A 21724-nucleotide genomic window follows, 5' to 3' on the forward strand; every position below is an offset into this window, starting at 1 on the left:
ATTAGTCACTCAGTAGAGTGGATAAGTACACTGCTCCTGCTTCCTCTCCCACTGGCACTTCTCTCTAAGGCCACCTGGAGCCTCCTTGAGCCCCATCAAGGTCCATCTGTGCCCTGCCCGTGTTGAGGGTCAGCCTTGGCTTGTTTCCCCGCAGGGAGATGGGGAGGGTGGAACACTCGGGTCTTGGAGGCCCCATTCTCTCCCCTCTCCAGCCTCATGCCCTTTCTCTTCTCTGTTCTCAGCTCCCTCTCCCAGCTTTCACTTCCTCCCACCCACCCCTCCCACAACCTCCAGACCCGCACAGTCCGATGCAGTAGCCACTTGCCACTTGCGGCTCTTGAGCCCTTGAAATGTGGCTGCTCCCAACTGGGGTGGGCTGTAAGTGTGAACTATGCACCTATTTCAAACACTGAGAGTGGAAAAAAAAGGGATATAAGATATCTCAACAATTCTGTTTTATATTGATTACATGCCAAAATGATGTTTTAGATATGTTGGGTTAAATACAATATATTATTAAAATTAATTTCACCTGTTTCCTTTGACTCTTTTTTTTATGTGCTCCTATGTGTTGTAAAATTACATGCATGGCTGGCGTTTGTGGCTCACAGGGTCTTTCTACCAGACGGTGCCCTTGTAGATCTTTGCAACCTACACGGCCGTCTGAGAGCTGAGCATCTAGGCACTGGCAGCCCGCACCCTGCAAGACAGGAAGCTGCGGGCCTCACGCCCTGAGTACCAGGCCCGACTGTCATGCATACAAATGCCAATGTTGGAGCAAGTAAAATCTACAGCGCTTTGAACTTCCAGGGAAATCTTATCACATTAGCCTCACTTTCCATTTTTAGAGTCTTTCAAATGATAGAAATGCGTCTTGACAATGCCTTTCATTTTTTTCTTATTGGTTTACTTAGCAACAAATTGTTAATAATCGACTGGGGGCTCCAGTTCGCCTGTGTGCCTGCCGCCATACATCTTCCCAGGGAGCGGAGAGAAAGACAGAGCTGGGCAGAGGGACCCGGCTACCCTCTCTCACAGGAGCCTGCTCTTTCCAGGGCCAGGTGGAGGTGGTCATCTACGGCCACAGGGACAGTCCTGGGCACAGGTAGAAGCCTGCAGCTGAAGCCCTCCTTCCCAGGTCTGGACCCCTCTGCTTTTACTTGAGGAATTCGCTCCCTGCTCTTTGGGGCTGCCCTACTCATCGCTGAGCACATCTTTTACATCCTCATCTCCCCCCTTTTGCCTGGGCCCTCTCCAGGCCCCAGATGCTGTCCCCTCTCTTCCTCTAATCTAATCTGATCTGTCCTACAACTCACAGCTCCAGTGGGCCCTTTTCCATCTCAGACTTGTTCACCCAAACACGTGGTACAGGTTGACAAATTACGTTCAAGTTCCAGACAGATTAGATAAGACCCTGCTTCACAGGTTCTATGTCAGCTGCAATGGGTTTGCTGGGAAATGCTGGTCTCCTGCTGAGAATTTGGGGAGAAAAACATAAACACAAGAGAAACCTCCAGTATTTGAGAGCAAGTCGCATGAATGGAGGAAGCAGAGGGAGTGGGCAGTGTTCTAAATGCTGAGTTCACAGAGCTGGGGAGAAGTAACTCCTTTGGGATGGCTTCTGGGTGTGAACAGTGTGTGTGTGTGTGTGTGTGTGTGTGTGTGTGTGTGTCTGTCTGTCTACTCTACCCTGCAACCGAGCTGCTCGTTTAATGGGGGTTTGTCTTTACAGATACTCGTTCACCAAGGAGTATGTGTTGGGACGGGGGGGAGCGGTGCTTGTTCTTCAATTTAAGTTCTTTTCTAGATGGAGAAGAGAGAGCTGCTCAGGGCTAGGTGGGGAACAGGAGGAGGAGGCAGGAGGGAGCTTCCATGTACGGGAACGCTGCTGTCTGCTAAGTACCGCTGTGTGGGATCATGTTCAGTCTCCACTCCCTGTGGGGTAGGCTTCACCTACCATTACAGGAGAAAAGACTGAGGCTCACGGAGGTTAAGCTACTAGTTCAGAACCACTTGGCTAGCTGTGGTGGAGCCAGGTTTGAAGTCAGGCACCTCCCATGCTGAGCCCCTGCTCTCCCCACTACACAAATTACCCCCGACTGCCACCATAATGGATGCTGCTGTAGAAGGGTTTAGAGCAGGGACCAAGAGGCATACGCTGAAGGGCACACCCAGCTCCCGTGGCCTTCTCTGGTCCCCTGATCTGTCGGTACCCAGGAATTTGTAAGCAGCCCCCTCCCTGATATGGGTGCAAACACCCATCTGCACCTGTGTATACTGGGTCTCTGTGAGTGGTGTCCAAGAGGAAATCACCAATTCTGTCCTCCATGGGAAACTTCTTTCAGGTTTCAGGGTCAGGTTTGTTATATCTTGTGGATGCTGGCTGGTTTAACTAATCTTATTTTCTGCTTTGCATTGGTTGCTAGGAAGCTCAGAAAAAAAGATTTGTTCATATGAACTACAGCTCAGAGCACATGGTTTTTCATAGTAACTTGACTTTGACTCTTGGCTTCATTTTATTGTTCCTTTCCTCCTAGTTTTCTCATTTACTTAATTTTCTTTTAATCTCTTGTACTACATATGTATTGGTAAGCCCCCTTTTAGAAACAGGCAGGGCACAGATACATAATCATGCCTCCCACTTGCAGAGGATGTGGCCCAGGCATCTCCTGGAGCCTCCTCCTCCAGCCCGTCCTCTCTGACAGACGGCTCAGAAGGCTTGAGGCCCGTGTGGCCTGGGCTCTGCCCGCAGTGGGCAGGCTGCTGGGGCTCGGAGGCTTACGTGCACCAGCTGCTCCTGGGTGTCATACTCCTTCGTGCAGTCTTCCCAGTGGCAGTTGGTCTCGTAGATGACCACCTCGGCCTCCTGCTTACAGTCGTCCCTGTCTAGGTCTTCCTTGAGGTCGGCCAGCTGCTCCTGGGGGAGGAGCAGAGCACACCCACATGAGCCATGTCCAGCCGCCTGGCCCTGAGGAAACGTCACTATTAGCCCCATGCAGTCTGTGCCAAGGACCCTGGGCTGGTTCAGGTGTGGACACACACACACATGCACACACATGTACACACACATGTGCACACACATGCACGCTAATCCTCTTTCTCAGCCCCTTTCCTCAGCTCGGCTCCCACCCATTGCTCTTCCTGTCACACAGCCTTCCTGGGGCCCCTCCCTCCTCTCTAATGCCAGCTTGTCATCACCAAGGTGTCCCATCACATCCTGGGTCAGCTGACGTGGCAAGAGCAGGAGAAAGCAGGCAGGGACTTTTGCTTATTTGGTTTGGTTTCCTCTAGGGGGAGTGAGAGTGGGCCTGCAGCCTCAGGGGTGTGGGCATTTTTATTTATAGTGTGTCCGGGGTCTGCTCCTGCCTGGAGGCAAGAGAAAACCCGACATGCACCCGGCCTGGCCCTTCAGATCTCTTCCTCTCATCCTGTCCTTTCCTCCCAGGGGCACACAGCATGCCTGGATTCACACCCAGGACAGTGCTGTGGATGCTGAATGCTCCGCAGACTCTCCCAGCATCACTCTTCCCTGCAACAGCCCTAAAATGGGGACATTTGTATTTCTGTCTTACAGCCGGGAAAACTGAGGGAGCGGCTGACTCGCCCTCCCCAGAATACACAGTCAGCTTGTGGCAGCCTGGGTCTGGGCTTGAGTCTCCTGACCATGACAGGGCCCACATGTACCCATCTCCAGGAGGCAAAGGAAAGGCCCCTAAGATAGCCCTTCACCCGCTCACAGGTGCGTGAAATCCTTTCAAAGAGGACACAGTCTTTTACTCCCAAACTAGCAAGAGACTAAGAAAAAACCCCATGGGGCTGCCCCACTCCCGCTGATGCTAACAGAGCTGGCCAGGGGCAGCATCCGAGCAGAAGACATGGGGACAGGCTGGGAGGTGCCAGGAGCTGGGGGAAGGGAGAAGCACAGATGCTCAGGTTGGGAGGAAGGCCCAGCGAGGACCGCCAGAGGATGTCAAGGACTCCCCAGTATTCCACTGACTTGCCAGGCAGACTCAGAGCAAAGCCAAGCAAAGAGGCAGATGTTAGAACAACTTGCTTTACATTTCAAACTATCTACAAAACAGCAGGAATGTTCTGTCTGTCAAAAGAGCCTCTGAGGAAAACATTTATAGTTAAAGGGGGACAACCTCCCCATAGTCAAGAGCCCTAGCCCCGACAGGCTCCAGAGACTCGGCGAAGCAGAGGCTGCAGCCCCCCCTAGCCTCGCTGCTAATGCTGAGACCTCTTCTAGGAGCAGAAATCGGCCTCATGACTCCCCATGGCCGGCTGCAGACTCACACACCTGACCACACTCCACTGGAGCTGTCAATGGCTCCTCTAGGAGGGGCTTCTGGTTGTTTCTCAGAGTACCTTTCAATTAACCACGTGTTCCGAAAAGGAAAATGAGGACGTTTGTACACTAAGTCCATTTATTGGGCAGCACTGGGTCACATTAAAAGGAACGTGCCGGAGTGCTTCTGCTCCGAATCTTCAGCAATGGGAGATCTGGGGGTCCTCGGGCCTTCTAACGCCCACTCTGCACTTTCATAAAAACTGGAAATAGACTCTTTATTTTCATAAGCTGCATGCTCTGCTTATTTCAAAGAAGACTTGAAGAAGCTGCCAGATTGACGTGCGAGCAGAGGACGACACACAGGCGGTGGGCGCACTAGGGCCTCCAGATCGAGCGGGGCATCATCCTAGCCCATGATTTGCAGAGCTTAAGCAGAGTCGGGATTCATTATGCTGTATTTTCTGCCAAAGGAAAGCTTGCCCATCCACCTTGCAAATGAGTCAGGGAGCAAATGAGTCAGGTCGCTGAATCAGGACACTGAGTGACACGGTGACAACCTTCTCATGATAAAAGGCTTTCTTTCCACCTACAGGAGTGAGGAGCCAAGCCGGGCAGGCAGGAGGGCTTTGTGAGGTGCCCCTGGGCTGGAGCGGGCGGGGCAGGGGGCTCCCAGGAGCTCAGCGCTGGCCTCCCCTCCCTGTCCTCGCTGCTCCAGCATGTTTATCTCCCCTGGATATGTGCCGTCCTCATCAATTTCCACAGCCCCCGACGATGGCCGGCCTCCTGGAAACCATGCATCATGCTGAGATGCTTTGGCGTCAGCGAGGTGAGAAGAATTTGTCACCAGCCCCTCTGTTTGCCTGACAATAACAGGACCCAATATTTCATAAAAATTAAGTGCCCAGAGCATGCCCGACGGTTTACAGGTTTGATAAAGGATGGTCCAGCAGATGTAGGGGAGATGGGGACAGCAGGCCCTGAGCATCCTTGGTGTCAAAGCTAGTGATTCTGTAGTAAAGGATGGGGACCAGGCCACCATGAGAGGCTTAGGGGGTGGGAGACTTGCCGGCAAGATTGGTACGCACACTGCGCCCTTCTCCGACAGGCCTCTGCTCCAAGAGCTGGGACTGTCTGCCTGCTGTCTTGCAGTGTTGGAATAAGTGGCAGGATCTCTAAAGGGACCTGCATAAAGGTCTCAGCCCCGCAACAGGCCCATCCTGGGCTGTGGGCTGCTCTGTCCCTCGCCTTCCTGCCAGGAATCATATTCCCTTCCCACCCCTCCCTGCACCACTCACCTCCTCAAATGTGCATCGAGTCATAAGAAACTATTATTTCACAGCCACCACGCACCAGGCCTTGTGAAAACCCTGGTGATGTGGAGCCAAGTCCCACTTGTCCCAAAGTGCCACCTCTCCAAAGCTTACAGTGCAGTGCCGGAGACAGACGCAGTGACCCCAAGGCTAGGAGGGGCACCTGGGCAAATGTGAGTCCTATTATCCAGGAGGGTCAGGAAAGGCTGAAGTGCTGGTGAAGGGGGTGGGTAGGGAATGAAGTTCCAGGGGGAGGGAGCAGCTGGACAGGGGCCTGAGCCATTCGGAGACATGAGCAACTCAGTTTGGCTGGGGCTCGTGCTGCGTGAGGGTGAGGAACGGGGAGAGAGGTGATGCAGCCCTAGACATGCATTCATTCATTCATTCATTCACTCAGCAGGTGTTGGATGAGCAGGTAGCACGTGCAGGCTGTTGGGGACCCAGCTCTGGTCGTCCTGGAGCTCACGGTGCACCCACCCTGCCCTCTCTGGTTCACTCATCATGCAGGCACCCATCTGTTCATCCATTCACAAAAAGGGTCGTGGTCCCAAGTCAGCCGACCCAGAGGAGACGAGGCCTGGCCCCAGCCCGAGGCCGCCAGGACAGCTAGCGGGTTACCTGCGTCAGGGTCAACGGGGAGGCTGGCCGCAAGCCCTCGGCCTCGGTCTTGACTTTGCTGCGCTTATGAATGACGATGGGGTTGACGGTGCTGCTCACGGCTGACTCGCTGCTCGGCTTGTTCTGAGGGAAGATGCACAGGGGAGCCCGTCACGCGGAGGCAGGGTGGGGATACCCCAAATTCTGTTTGGGCTTTACCTCTGGGACCCTCCCCACACAGACCATCTGGGCCAATCCTGCAGTTTGAAGTTTCAGAAAACGAGTCCCCTCAGCTCGGTCCTTCGGCCAAGGGCACAGCCAGGAGAGAGCCCAGAGCTCGGCCTGCCAGCACCTTCCTCCCCGCCATGCAGCCCCCACCTCCACCACGTTGATTACAGGGAAATGGAACTGAGACGCTCTCTCTGGGAAAGGCCTCGTTCTGGTCCCGACGGCCTCAACTTCTCGGCCCTCCAGAGCAGGGGCGGCTCTGGGTCTGAGGGGATCAGGGCCCGGCCAGCCCAGGGAGCAGGTGAGGAGGGTCTGGAGCTGCAGTATCAGGTGATGTGACAAAGGCTGATAGCTACTGTCTGGGGGGAGGTGCCCGGTGACTGCCTGCAGCTCTGGGCTGGAGGAGGAAGATGTCCTGAAGACAGCCACTTCTAGACTGGGTGGTGTCTTGTCTTCCTCGCCAGCACGTGGTCACATCCAGGCCTGCCTTGCCAGGTAGATGGCCTGGGGGTTGCTTCATCTCAAGAATTGTCATCATGAGTACTAACAGGATCCAGGTCTACACGGGGCTCTGTGCACACATTAGCTTGTGTACATGCAAAATGACCCCATGTACGCAGCAGGCCCCACTTTGCAGACGTGTTAGCTCAGGCTGAGAGAGGTAAAGAGACTTGCCACTTTCGGGCAAGTTAGGGTCAAAAATATGGTCTGTGCCCTTTCCACTTTCTGGTACTGTCTCTTTAACTCCATTTCCTCTTCTGCAAAACAGGACTTCATTCATTCACCAAATACTGATGGCACCTAGTGTGTGCCAGGCACTGTGCGAGTGTGCCCAGGCATGCCACAAAGGCCCGTTCAAAAGGTCAAATAAGATGGCCTTTGGTAAACTCATGCTCTAAAACCAAATTGCACAATATTATTTATTATCCATTAATCCATCCATTTCAAATGCTGTGCATGGAGTACCCACACTACACCAGACTCTCTGAATTCTAGGGTTTCTTTATCTACTCGTTGCATCCATTGGACAGGAGATGGCAGAACTGAGGCTGGGCGCTTGCCCGTGGTGAGTGAGGGTGGTGTTAGCGCCAAGCCCAGGTCTCCTGACCCAGACCAAGGCCTTTTGGATCATGTGGCCACTGCCCAGAAGGCATCCCACCAGCCAGATCTGTGCCAAGATCCTCCACAAGTTCCCCTCAGGAACAGTCCTCATGGGGTCCAGATGAGCACCTGCTGGCCCATCCTCTGCTCCCTGCACCCACCTACCTGGTTGGCGTCACTCAGACAGTTGCTGCTGCTGCTGAGCTGGGTGGGCGTGGCATTGATGGAGGCGAGGGCCATAGGCTGCTGGGCCAGGAAGGTGGGCGAGGGCTGGATCAGGGGCGGTGTGTGTCCGAAGGCCGAGCCCAGGCCCCTCTGCTGGCTCAGGATTTGCTGGTAGGCCACGGGATTGAGGGGGTGGGGGAAGGTGAAGGCTGGGCTGCAAAGAAGAGCAGACAAGGTAATGGAGCGGAGGTGGGTGGTCAAGAGCTCTGTGAGGCTAACACTTGCTGGGCAGAGAGGACCCTGCCCAGGGATTAGGACAGCCATGTTGCTCATCTCACTGTCACCATGGCTTTACCTTGCCCAAGAACCAGCAGTGGCTCCCCACTGCCTGCCACTTCAGGCCTCACCTTCTGTGCTTAGGCCCCCTGCCCTGCCCCAGGAGGCAGCCTTCATCCCTGGCAGGTTGGCCGCTAGGAGGTGCCAGGCTCCATCTTATACCCACACCCTGGCCCTTCACACCTGAGATGCACCCCTGCCTCACTGCTCCTGATTATCTGAACCCCATTCAGCCCCTAAAGCTGGTTTGAATGCCCCCTTGTCCAGCAAGTGTGCCCCAGGCCCTCCAACTCACACCACCCTCTCTCTTCTTTAACTTCTACTGCACTTCTAGGCTCTATCATGCCACTTGCACATGAGCCACTCTTTCCAGAACAGGATCCTCAGGAAACAACGGTGACCTCTGAGGCTGAGCCATAAAAGACATTGTGGCTTCCTCCTTGCTTTCTCTTGGATCATTTGCTCTGGGGGCAGTAGGAGTGGGGAGGGAGCTGGCATGTTGTGAGGACGCTCCAGCAGCCTCATGGAGAGGCTCCCGTAAGGAGAAACTAAAGCTCTTGCCAACAGCCATGTGAGTGAGCCACCTTGGAAACAGATCCTAGGCCCAGTCGTCTTCGGGTGACCACAGCCTTGATTACAACCTCATGTGACCCAGAGCTAAGCCAGTCTCACGTTCCTGACCCAGAGACATGGTGTGAGATGATAAACGCGTATTGTTGTTCTAAACTGCTAAGTTTTGGAGTAATTTATTATACAGCAAAAGATAACTAAAATCCTTCTTATCACTTCTGTCTCTGGGTCCTTGGGCCGAGTCTCCTGACATTCCTAACACCTTCCGGCTTCCCTCAAGAGGGTCAGGGGAAGGACAGGAGTTTCAGTCAAGTTGGTTGAGGTCTCAGTCCTTAGAACAGTCAAGGGCTGCACAGAGGGGACAAAGGTGAATGGTGCTGATGAGGTTGGGTGTGCCATGCTGTGACCACAGTGGAGGCCTGCTGCCAGCCCAGAGACTGGTGTGGCCCAAGTCTGTGTCACGCCTCGTGCGGCCACCACTGCTGGTCAACGGCCTGGCTGCTCCAGGACACCTACTGAAACACCACGACAGCCACCTTTGATTTCACGATCTAACCTTGCATGACAGGCCCAGTAAGTGCTCCTCTTCTCATCAGAAATTGTGTTTGGAGGAGGAATAACGAGCACATGAAGACGTACTCAATGTTGGCACATTTCAATTTCATCCTTATTGGTTTTGAATTCATGAAAAAGTTGCAAGTATACCGATTCACAAATCAACAAGTCCCATCTTTCTCCTCGGGTTAAAAGGGCGGACCCTCCCTCCTTGGCCCCCAGCCCAGATCCCAATCCTTGGCCCTCTGCTTGCAGGCTGGGCTCACCTGAGGGCGCCCGCCGACAGGTGCCCATAGGAGCCGCTGGCCGCCGAGCTGCTGCGCGAGTTGTTGATGTAGGCCACCAGCGAGTTGGGCGAGGTCCGGATCATCCGCTGCAGGTCAAGGCTGGCATCCGAGAGCGGGGAGATGGACAGCGCCCGCTTGCGGCTGAGACGGGGTGTCACCCGTGGGCTGGAGAAACGTGACACTGTGGGGACACCCAACCCAAGGCCCGTCAGCATCACCCCCGTGTTTGGTGGACTGGTAGATGGAGGACTGGTAGGTGGGGGACAGGAAGAGCCTGTGAGGATGGTCTAAGGGGAATCTGGGTTCTGCCACTTTCCAGCTGCAGGCTCTTGGGCAAGGGATGGTTTCTCTCAGCCTCGGTTTGCTCATCTGTAATATGGGACTGATCCAGACAGGGTGTGGTGAGGATTTGAGAAGCACAGGGCCTGTGCTTGAGTGAGCGAATGTGAGCATTGAACATATGTCAGCACCTTTACCATTAGCTATGCTGAGACCAGGGCTGGATCCTGCAAGGCTTAAGGCATGACAGCACAGTGCACAAACCACAAGCTCAGTGGCCTCTCACAAAGCCAACCCACCCATGAAGCCAGCACCAGGTCAAAACACAGGGTGTGGCCAGTGTTTGATGCCCCTTCTGCCCCTTCTGGACCCACCCCAAGGACAGCCACTGTTCTGGCTTCTAATACCCAGTGTTGCCTAGTTTTGAGTATTTGACCATTATGTAAATGGAATTATAAATACTCTTTCTTATCCAGCTTCTTTCATCTAACATTATTAGTTTGTGAGATGTCTCCATGCTGTTGAGTGTGGCAGTAACTGGCTTTTTTATTTGTTGTAGAGAATTCCACTGGGCGACGGTTCCAGGGGGAGGAGAGTGAAAGGAGGTAAGTGTTCCAGGGTCATGGATCACGTTGCAACAGGATCACCCTAAATGCCCCCAGAGAGGGCACTTGCTGAGCAGACGCCTGGAGGGCTGGCCCGAGGCTCCCAGCACAATGTCCAGGCCTTTGGCTGGTTCTCGGGGGAGGCTGCCGACGAGGCGGGGTGGATGCAGGGAGCAGCAGCGGGAGGCGGCCCGGGCACACGCAGATGACCCTCCACCACTGAGGCCCTTCAGTTCTGGAGTCTCCTGGGGCTCGGGAAACCTGTTGCCTTAAACACACGCGCATATACCGGCAACCCTCCCCACACATGCACACACACACACCCCCACATACACACACATGCACACACATACCCCATCCGCCCCATATGACCACTCTCTTGGGTATGCTCCCACCCTCGTCCATACGTACATACGTGACTGCGGGAAGGGGAGAGGGCCTGGCCCAGACCGGGGCTCCCTGCACCCAGGGCCACAGGCTCTCCCACATGGCTCCAGACTGCTACTCTTTATAGCCCCTCCTCCCCCATCAGGGTTCTGGGTCTCTCCTTTGGACAAACAGCAGCGTAGGAATGGTCTGACAACATCACTGGACAACTCTCCACACGCCAAGGTTTTTGCCCTCTCCAGACCCTCCCCGAGCCCGTTCCCTCTTTGTAAAAGGGTCTACTACTGCCGACCTCCAGGGCTGTGGTGAGCAGTAAATCAGGCGATGTGTGAGACGCACCTGGCACACAGCGGGGGCACGTAAATGCTCGGCCGTGCCCCTACATTCCTGGATAACTGCACAGAAGAGCCTCTTCCTGTGCCCCGCTGGCCCTGCCCACTTCCACTCCTTCGGGGCAGGAGTGATGGCCTGCGAATCTCTGAGCCCCCATCCCCAGTACCAACTGGCCCCAGAGAAAGCTCGGGGCACATTTGGCCTGTGTGAGTGCACAGAGCCCACAGCCACCAACTGAAGAAGCCCCAGCTGAGCCCCCGCCCTGCTGCCTCCCACCTGGGATCCATCCACTGCTGGGCTCAGGGGGGCAACCAGCCCCGGCCCTCCCCAACCCTCCACCCTTGGCTAGCAAACCTGGGAAGCCCCTTTAGTGCTGGGCCACTGGGAGAAACATCTCTCCAAGGCTGTGGAGAGGACAGAGGAGGCCCCAGAATCCTCAGCTGGAAAGGGATTCCACAGTTTTATCTCCTAACCATCTCCTTCGTGGATGAGAGGCTCTGGGCGCAGAGACAGAGACCTGGGCTGGACCAGCAGCCGTGTGGGGTGGGGGAGGGTACACACAGGCTGGAGCCACAGGTCAGCTGCACAGCTTGGGGAAAATCGCATAACTTGTGGGAGATTGAGAATCTCCATCAGTGACCTGAGCATAAACATGGGTCCCCTGCCAGCATAGGTTGTTGTGATCCTATGGGATGACAGATGCTGAGGTGGCCTGTGCACTCGGAAATGCCCTACAACTGTAGGGCCCAGGTGACCGTATACTTTGTTTTCAACAAGAAGGATGAAGTCCTCTTAGGAAAGCTCCCAGTTGGAAGAAAAAGGTGAGCTACTCAGAGTATTCTTTTCCTTGAATATCCTTGTCAGCTCAAGTGTTTGTTTTGGCTGTCTGTTTATTTTGTTGGGTTCTGAGGACTGGGGCTCACAGACCGTTTAGCAAGCAGAGGTATAGTGGGTACACAGAAGGCGCTCCATAGATGCTTTGGGGGATGCTGGCTCGCTCTGCCCCACAGAGGAGCCTGGGAGTGCAGCCGGCATCCAGGCCAGCAGGTGACACACTCAGACAACGCCACCTTTCTGTTGCAGCAGGAAGGATCTCAGCCCACACGCCTAGTGACAGAGGATGCCCAACCACGCCCTGCCTCGCCAGGCCCGACAGCGCAGGCCCACTCCCCAGCGGGCACTGAGGCTGCGCTGCAAATACAACCACGCTCTCAACAAGCATCCCAGACGACACACAGATGCGTCCTGGGGGGTCAGCAACTATCAGCAACTAGAGATGGCGCGTGTCCTTCTGGCGTGGTATTGGCTAAGTGCCTGCCTCTGAGTTCTGGAGTGACTACTAACACAGCGACAGCTGCCGTTTAGTGACGTTTAGACCCACTGTCTTGATTAACAGCTGCCAATACCCTCTGAGATGCAAACCCAGGTTTGCAGATGAGAAAACTAGGTTTGGGGAGGTTAGTGACTTGCTCAGGGCAGGATTGGAACCCGGGTCCGAAGGAGCCCTGATGTGTGGGTTTTCTGGGCACTCTGTGTCCTCATGGTCTATCTCAGAGAGGTGGGGCCAGGGAGACACTCTCTCTCCAGGAATGGCTTTTCACTCCCCACTTTAAGTGGCTCTGAATAGTGAACTTCCTAACAGCCAGCTGCTCACTTGGCCTCCCGGGTCTGAGGGCAGCTGAGGCTCAGCTGACCCAGCCCCACACTCCCCGTCTCCTGCAGGGCCAAGCTCGGCGGGTGCCCACCACCCATACAGCAGCAGAGCCGGGACCGAGGGAGTTGGCCTGACTCCTCCCCCTGCTCACCTCCTTCACGGCTGAGTCTGCCCCTGAAGCCCTCTACAGGCCCAGCCCAGCCTTGCCCACCAGCAGCCCGGGCATCCCAGGGCCCTTAGCTAACTGCTGTCCAATCCACATTCCTCACTGTGGCCACAGAGTGCTTTTCAACTTGCACATCGGGTCATGTCCCCGAGCCCCCCCACCCCAAAGCCTTCCAAAGCTCCCCACTGCTATTAGGAAAAAGGCCCACATCCTTAGCATGGCTTACACGGTGGCCCTATGACCCCTGCCCACCTCTTCAGCTTCATCTTGCCCTTGTCCCCTACTCTGCTCCTTCCAGCTCCCCGTCATGTCCCCTGCCCTCCTGCACAGGGCCTTTGCACATCCAGCTTCCTCTGCACTGTTCTTCCCTCCTCTCTGGGTTGAGATCTCAGCTGTGTCATCATCTTCCCAGGAAACCATGCCTGACCTCCTCAATTTGGGCAGGTCCCCGGGACTCTCTCCAGCACACGGTCCTCTCTCTCTAAACAGCTGTCGCACTGGTGAGAGTGCATCACCTGTGTGGTTATCTGGTTGCTGCTGTCTCTCCCACCTTAGGGAATGAGGGACTCACAATTATATCCCAACACTTGAATACGGCCGCCTTGGTGGCGAGGCCAAGGTGGGAGATGCTACATGCTGAGCAAACGGTGCAGGCGTGGGTTGTTGAGGGAGGGCAGAATCACAGCCACCGAAAGTCAGCACTGACTGAACGCCCCACAGGTGCCAGGTACAGTTCTAAGCACTTTACAGTATTAAGCAGTTTACTCTTCACAACTGTCCTATAAGGAAGGGAATATTATTATCCGCATTTTACAAATGACAATACCCAAGGCCATATAGCCAGGGGACGTGGAGAAACAGATGGGAAGGCAGGCAGATGGCCACTAATACCACCCGCCACACTGCCTCTGCTCAGGGCGGGGAGGAGAGGCATCTCAGGGAGGGCTGTCCTGGGGGGGTGGGGCAGACAGACACATACACACACCATGTGGGAGCACAGCGCCTGTGCTGGCAGGCCACACCGAGCCTGACGCTGAGTGGCTGCCTTGGGGCACATGACTCAGGCCCCCGGGCCTCTCTTTGCCCGTCTGTACAAGGGGGCAGCGTGGCTTGGCCTGCAGGGCTGTTGTGAGGACGCATGAGAGCACCAAGCATAGTGCCTGAAACCCAGCAGCCCTTCCAAAATGAGACTGCCAATGAGCACAGCTGCTTTAGGGCCAGGAGGACTGTTCCGACGGGCAGGGTGGGCCTGGAGCAATGATGGAGCAAAGGACAGCAAGCCGGGCCACACAGGAGGACGTGTGCACCGAACGGTCAGTCACCCGTCCACTCGGGCATCCTCCACGTTTCTCAGTTCTCATCTACTGTGTTCACTCCTCGTCAATCCTCACTCGAAGGAAATCCAAAGTGAGACCCAAAAGTGAACCTTCCTAAAGACTCCTATTACTTATGAACCGAGTGGCCAACGAGGAAATATGAGGGAGGAAAAGATCTACCATCACATAAAGTAAGAAAACACTTTGTAACATTTTTTTAAAAAGATTTTGCTGCTAATATTTGGATTCCCACCCTCTCATGCGCCCCTAACAAGAGGAAACAGGCCAAATCTGACAGTGATATTCATCTCCGTTATTCCCACCCCTCAAGGGAAATATGTTTATTAATGTGCCTCTTCCCTTGATAAATTACTAAATAGAAAGAAAAGTCTGGCACTCATTTCCTGTGGCTTCTCCTGTGATTTATGACCAGGGACTGGCGGAGCTGTCTCGTCCATTCATCTGTGGATGCGCCTGTTCTGATGTCCGACAGCCGCCGGGTGACCAGCCAACCAGCCTGCCCTCGCCAGGGAAGATGACTGACGTTACCCATTCTGTCACCACTTGCATCTGGACCCTGTTTCCTCCACTAGTTCTTTCTTCTGCTCATTCATGTGTTTGTCATTCATCCACCAGACCCCCCTGCAGTGTTGACAGTATGCCTGGCACTGGGCTGGACACCGTGGGGACTGCAAGCAAGGAGGACCCTCGCCCCGCCCTCCTGGAGCTCACCGTCTCGATGAGAGATGAAAACGGCACCCATAGCACCAGGCAGGATTCGCTGGGGCCACCGAAGCGGGATTACCCTAGGAATCCCAGAGTGCTCAGGGCGGTGGTTGCTTTCCCTGGGGCAGCGGGAAGGAAGGGCAGGAGATGTGAGAACGGGCCCTGGACCCAGGCAGACCCAGATTCCGACCCTGCTTGATGGCTCTGAACTGGGTGACTTTGGGTACGTTGCTGAACCTCTCTGAGCTGCTTCCTCATCCAGAAGATGGGCCAACAGCACCCACTTCAGGGTTGCTGTGGGCTAGTGACCAGCATATCATCCACAGCTCTGAGTGGACCTCCCATGGACCAGGAACCTGGGCTCAGGGCAGCAGGAGGGATGCAGGGAGCCTGGCTCTGCAGGGATTGGGCAAGGCAGGTGCGGGCACCGGCAGCCGAGGGACTGTATCCCCGCACGACTTTCCAGGAGTCTTCTTTGTGCCAGATGCTGTCCTCAGCACGGGACTAGGACACACCTTCCCTGGGGACAGTGGGACACAGCCCTGGGGCTGAGCTCGTGGGCCCTGAACCATCACTTGTCAGGGAGCATTCCTGCATGGCCCAACTCCCTCGCCCAGATATCTTCTGGACTCACTGAGGAGATGCTCTAAGGAATCCAGCTTGAGGACTTTAACCCGGCCCACACTCAGCTGCCCACAGCCCCTCCCCCCTCTCATGGGGGAGTAGAAAGCCCCTAGGCCTTGGAGCCCAGAGACTCCGGGGAGACTGACCAGCACCGTTTCCTAGTCCTGTGATGCAGACAAAGAAACAGGGTTCTGGGCCTCAGGTTCTGTACCTCTGACGTGGCTCCACAATGCTCGTCTTGTGGGAGTTCGTGCAGGTTTACCAGCTGACCCATAAGCACTATTTAGCCAGTGCCTGCACACAGCAGCCCTGCCCCTCTAGGACCTGCGGCCTGGTCTCCTCTGCCTCAGTCTCCCCTCCTGTCTGCAGGCTGGGCACGAACTCCCTGCCCGACTGGGGCCTCTGGCAGTCCCTCATCAGCTCCTCCTGCCTCTCTGTGGTGTGATCAATGTAATTGGTTTCTGAAAACCTCCCCGGACCTGCAGGCAGCATAAAGAACGGGTGTCAGAACGGAGGTGACATCCGAGTCAAATTAGTGTCAATATGACAATAAAATATACAGCTCGGAGGAAATACGGGTTGTAAACAGACAACATTTCAATCGGAAACATTTCAATCTTCTCAATGTGGTGGGAGTGTGAGGGGGTGGGGGCTGCTGCTGCTCTGCTGTTAAATTACCAATATTCAACAGCAGAGCACAAGAAAACTCCATTGTAGGGCCCGGGTGACAACCAGTGCATTCCTCTCTCTCCAGAGACCCACTAGGCAGAATGATAACCTTGGGTTCCCTGACTGGGTATCTATTACCTTCCAACACAGCATCACTCCTCGCTCTTCCTGCCGTAAATCAGCCTCCTTTAAGAACAAGAGGAGATGGGCCTTCATCGAGGAGCAGGAAGCCAAGAAGCTCCAGGCAGAGGGAGGGAGGGCTTCCACGGGAAGGGCCCTCCGTCCTGCCCACAGCCTGGCCCGTGCGCTGGCGGAAGGCAGGGCTCGGTTCTTCAATTCAACAAGAGCCCGTCAGTGGCCTCTCCGCCTTCCCGCCTTCCCTCCACCACTGCGGGCGGTGTTTCCCGCAACACAGGATGTACACACGACTCAAATGAGGTTATTTTAGGCTTGATGGAGACAGACACAGGGACATCTTCCTTAGATATTATCAGGTTTCTCATTTCAGAAAAAAATATAAAGTTCCATTTTAAGGTCCATTCACTTAACCCTCAAAGGTGAATCTATTAAAAATATCATATTAAATAAATAATGGTGCAGATGGCATCTGGCTAAGGTAAAAATTGTGCTGGTGGTTTGCCAGTGAGTGGGCTGGGGACACTGCTCTGCTGGATGTGGGCCCAGGTGACCTTCTGACACGCCTTCTCCCCAGGACACCCCACAGCCAGGCAGACCCCCTCTCCACGCCCCAGCTCGACATTCAGAGCCTCTGGAGAGTTCTCTCCCCCACAGTTCTGCTTCCTCTTGGAAGGTGAAGGGAAGGTGCTGAGAAAGGAGGTTGGGGTAGGTGGGTGGTCTCAGGACAGGCCAAGGAGCTTGCACACTGGAGCCTGAGCACCACGAGGGTGGGACTTGGCATGCTGCGCACTGCTATGTCCCCAGCACCTAGAACTGTGCTTGGGACATGGTAGGTGCTCAACGAATACCCCCAGAATGAACGAGAGAGCGAGAGCGAGAGCGAGAGAGAGAGAGAGCACGTGTGTGTATGAGAGAGAGACACACACACACACAAACACACAGACAAAGAGAGAAGGCCCGGTCTCCCCAACTTCCCACAAGTTCTGGACGCCCACTGCACCCACATAGGGCTTACACGTCATGGTCACATTTGTGAGGGCTTCCCAATGGGAATACACATGTCCTCAGGGAGTCTCAGGACCCTTCCACAGGTGGTCTCCTGAGCTGTGCTGCCCGGGCCCCAGGCCTGCACAGTTTTCTCTGTGAGAGTCGACGAGAAGATCCACTCACACCTTCACTTTGGACTAGAGCTCCCTGGGAGGGTCTCTCCCCAGACCCATACAGCTGGGACCAGCTGAAGACACCAGAGCTGGCAGGCTTTCCCACAGTCCACGGGAGGGGAGGGGCTGGGGACACCCCCGAGGCAGGTCCGGGCTCAGCCGGGCACAGGCCTGGGCTGTGAGCACTGGAGTCTCTGGGGCATGCACGTGAGCAACACACCCACGGAGGCACTGGAACTGAACAGAAATGCCTAAAACATTTTAAAAAGCGGAAGCAAAAGTTCTGGTTCTAGTTTAAACTGGTTTGAAAAAAAATGCATTAAGTAACAACAAATACAGGACATCATGCGGAACCACTCTGATTTCTTTGGATTGAAACTGATTGGGAACAAAGGAGAAGAAATCGTCTGCTGCTGAAATCCATCAGGGTTCAGAAAAACCCCCACCCCACCCCACGCCTCAGCCTGAGAAACCGAGCTGTGAGCTGCGCGCTCCTGCGACGCTGGAAGGAAGCATGATGCCGCCCTCTGCGCCCTGAAGCCAATCACGCTCCCAAGGCGGGAGGTGGAGACGGACTGAGGGTGGGTCTGATGAGTTAATCGGCTGACGTGAGATGGGCACTCTCACGCCCACTGGTGAGCTCACCTCACTCCTCCCGCCTTCCCGGTGGTTCTCAGATGCTCAGCCCCCAGACACTGCCAAATGCGGGGCGCCCCTGAGAACAAAGCTGCTGTGTTCCAGCCCCTTCAAGGCTTCCTGCAAGCCGACAGCTGCCTGCCCTGGCAGTTTCTTCTCTAATTAGTCTGCATCTTTCTATCCCAGGTTCTTTAGAGACTGCCACTCACTCACTCACCCTGCAGACACGGGGGCCTGCTCCTTGGCAGCCCTGCTCCGGACCTGCGGTTTGTTGACAGACTACCGGCCAGTTACAGCCGGAGCGCCTCGGGTCTCACAGGTGGGCACCGAGGGAGGTGCAGGAGCCCAGGGGAAGCTGATGTAGTTGGGCAGGGGCTGGACTCGGGTGATGTCTTGGGAGAGATGCTGTCTGATCTGAGTCCTAGGACACGGTGCAGGACTGAGCCAGGCAAGCCAGCATGGAACAGCATCCCAGGCAGAAGGAGCACGGGGAGAAGTCTGGGAGCCTGCAGATGCAGCAGGGTGGCGGGGTGCAGGGTGCAACTGGGGAGAGACGAGGCTGGAGGGGTGGCCGCTGGAGCCTTGTTCTAAAGCTGGAATTTTACCCTGAGGGTGATGGGAGCCACAGGGGCTGACCGCAGAATGGCGGAGGGGATAAAGCAATGCGAGGCTGCGTGAGGCTGAGGGAGCCTGAGCTGAGGCAGCGCTGGGAGGCTGGCAAATACCCGGATGGCTGGGAGGGTTGACAAGTCAGACATGGCAGGCCTGGGGGATGGGAGGGACGGGATGGACAGGATGGACAGGATGGAGAGGAAAAGGTGTCCAGGAGGACTTGTGGCACTGGGCTTCAGCACGGGGTGGACAGCAGTGCCGACAACTGAGAGAGAAAATCCTGCAGGAGATGGGAGATTTGAAAGAGGGAAAATGATACTGGTGGAAAGAGATTGGAACTAGCATTAATTGAGCACCTACTGTATGCCAGGCACAGAGCCAAGTTCACACATGTGATCTTATTCAGAGTGTTTAATCCACACAGTACACCGGGCTGGGGATCACTGGCCAGACCTCGTGCAGTCCCACCACCACCTCCGGGCCCCAGTGTCACAGCGAGGACACGGCACAGGCAGGTGCCAGTCTAGATCTCCCCGCAGCTCCCTGCACAGCCTGTCTCCTCACTGCACAGCCTCTCTTCTCACCACCACCCTTGCAAGCACCCCAGCTCCAGCCCAGCTGCTCTGGGCGGAGGTGGAACACATCTGGCCCAGCGGGCCCTCCCTGAAGCCAGGGCTCATGGGGCCGGCCCGATGTGCTGTGCTGCCTGGAGGTGGTGTGTCCAGGGAAGAGCCGATGATGCAAGTGACACACAGAGTGGGGCTTGGAACCCCGACTCGTGGCCTGGGCATGTCCCTTGACGTTGGGAGCCCCAGTCTGCTCATCTTAAAGTAGCGATAATAACTTCAGCCTCAGCAGGTGGCAGGGGGAGTCACAGGGAGAATGTGTGGGAAAGCCCAGGACAGAGGCAGTGCTCATTCTGATTCTCTCTCACACACGCACACGGCAGGTGCTCATGCCTGCTGACTCAGCCTCTCCTGCCCCCTGGGGACACCTGCCTGACCAGACCCCTCAGTCATGGACTCTGTGTGTCTGCCCACTGTCCAGCTGGCCTGGTGCCACCCACCCTGAGGCCTTGGAGGGCAGGAGGGCGGGCCCCGCTTGGAGGAATCTGACGTTTGGACGTGGCTATTGGAACACAATGTCGGGGACCTTTATGCACTGCATTGTCATCGTTGTCTGGTTTGATTTTGGCAAGCAGCATGTACACACAACCTCCCCTGAGTCCTCCTCTCACCACGTGCTGACACCGTCCCCGCTTCCTATGGGAGCACCGAGGGCTGTTCAGAGAAGGAGGGAAGAGGAGAGCACGTGAGTGCGTGTGTGCTTAGGGGCCGACAGGCCTTAGTTCACACCCTATGCTGTGTGCCTCCGCCTGGACTAAACACTGTCTTGGGGAAGGCATGGCGCGGTGGGCGACAGAGCGAGGGATCCAATTCTGGTGGCATCCCTTTGTTGTGCTGTGGGATCCCCTCAGGGCATGATGAGGGTGACATGGGACAATACCCACAAGAGCTGGCGTCGGGAGGACAGCAGTTCTCTTCCAGCATCACTCTTGTGGGGGAACAGGGAACACTCAGTGGGGCTCAGGAACCACTCGAGGTGGCTCCTGTAAGTGTGAGGTGAGCAGGGCAGAGGGAGAGAGAGAGTAGGAGCCAGAGGAAGGGGTGTGAGGGAGGGGCATCCAAGAGACTTCCTGGAGGAGGCGAGATCTCAGCCAGGCCTTAGGTAGTGAGGGGCTCGGCTTTGCTCCAGCCAATAAGGTAGAGTTGCAGTGGCCGGTGTGGATAGGAAGCCCAGGGCAAGGTACTGGGGGGCAGGTGGGGGCTGAGGGGTACAGGGCCCCCCTGAGTCTTGCAGGCCTGCCCGGCCCCCCAGGACTGCCCACAGGCCACAGGCACCAGGACTTCCCTGTGGGCAGGTCTCCCTGCAGGCCTCTGTCTGCTCCCTGCAGTCAGGGAGTGAAGAAGCTGTCCAAGGCAGGGCTTGAGAACAGAGCCACGGGAGCCGCCTGCCTGCTCTTGTGTGGTTTTGGGCTCCACTGCCTGGCCTGGGTCCCTGGGGATCTGGCTGGGCTCCGGACCAGGAGGTGGAGCAGCACTGACTGGTGGGGGCGGGGGGGGAGTGGGAACTCAGCCCTTCCCTCTTCTGTCTCCCCCAACAGGAGCTCCACGCTGACCCCCGGGGCTCATGGCGGGGGCCGCAGGCGCCCCTGTGAAAGCAGCTGGGAGGACGGCGTTTGTCGGGAGGGAAGGACTCGGTGTCTAACAGGCACCAAGAACTTCACCTGCGCAGAACACTGGATCTCCTGCCCAGCCCAGCGTGCCCCGCCTGCAGCCTCCTGGCTCTATTACCGTCAACTCCGTCCTCCAACCGCTCAGGCCCAAGACGCTGGTGTTGTCCTCGATGCCTTTTTCCTCCCTAACTCCACATCCGATCTGGGAACGAGTCTTGTGGCTCCACTTCCAAAATCTATCTGAAATATGACCACTTCTTCCCACCTCTAGTAACTGGACCCCCTGCTTCCACCATACCCCTAAATCTATTCTCAGACCAGCAGCCACAATGGGATTCCTTTGAAGAATAAGTCAGGTCTCGTTAATCCTCTGTCCAACCCACTCCAAGGGCCCCATCTCACCCTACATGGAAGCCAATGTCTCCCCACGCCCCGCCTGGCCTGCACAAGCAGCCCCGGAGCTCTGGCCCCATCCACTCCTGCCCCTGACTCACTGGCTGCCAGGCACACCGGCCTCCTGGATGTTCTTGAGCTCAGCAGGCACACTGCTGCCTCAGGCCCTTTGCACTTGCTGTTTGCCCTGCCTGGATTACTCTTCCTGCACATTTCTGCATGGCTCACCTCTTTCAATTCTTTGCTCGAACATCATCCTCCCAGTGAGGACTTCCTGATTTCCTCATTCAAGACGGCACCCCACTCCACCCACTGCTCCCTGCCCCGTTCCCGACTTTGTTTGTCTCTCC

General features: G+C 55.9%; 1 protein-coding gene across 4 annotated transcripts in view; it reads right to left on the reverse strand.

Moving 5' to 3' along the window:
• GLI2 (GLI family zinc finger 2) overlaps nt 1-21724 on the reverse strand; it is a 254045-nt gene that overhangs the window by 13827 nt on the left and 218494 nt on the right. For all 4 annotated transcript variants that reach the window (XM_058548795.1, XM_058548792.1, XM_058548793.1 and 1 more), the window contains 4 exons: nt 9420-9621; nt 7693-7906; nt 6220-6342; nt 2783-2917 (listed from right to left, as the gene is read on the reverse strand). In XM_058548795.1, coding sequence (XP_058404778.1) covers nt 2783-2917; nt 6220-6342; nt 7693-7906; nt 9420-9621 — 674 coding nt within the window. The remainder of the gene's footprint in view (nt 1-2782; nt 2918-6219; nt 6343-7692; nt 7907-9419; nt 9622-21724) is intronic.

This window comes from Diceros bicornis, chromosome 10, assembly GCF_020826845.1.
Source record: "Diceros bicornis minor isolate mBicDic1 chromosome 10, mDicBic1.mat.cur, whole genome shotgun sequence".
Classification (NCBI taxonomy): domain Eukaryota; kingdom Metazoa; phylum Chordata; class Mammalia; order Perissodactyla; family Rhinocerotidae; genus Diceros; species Diceros bicornis.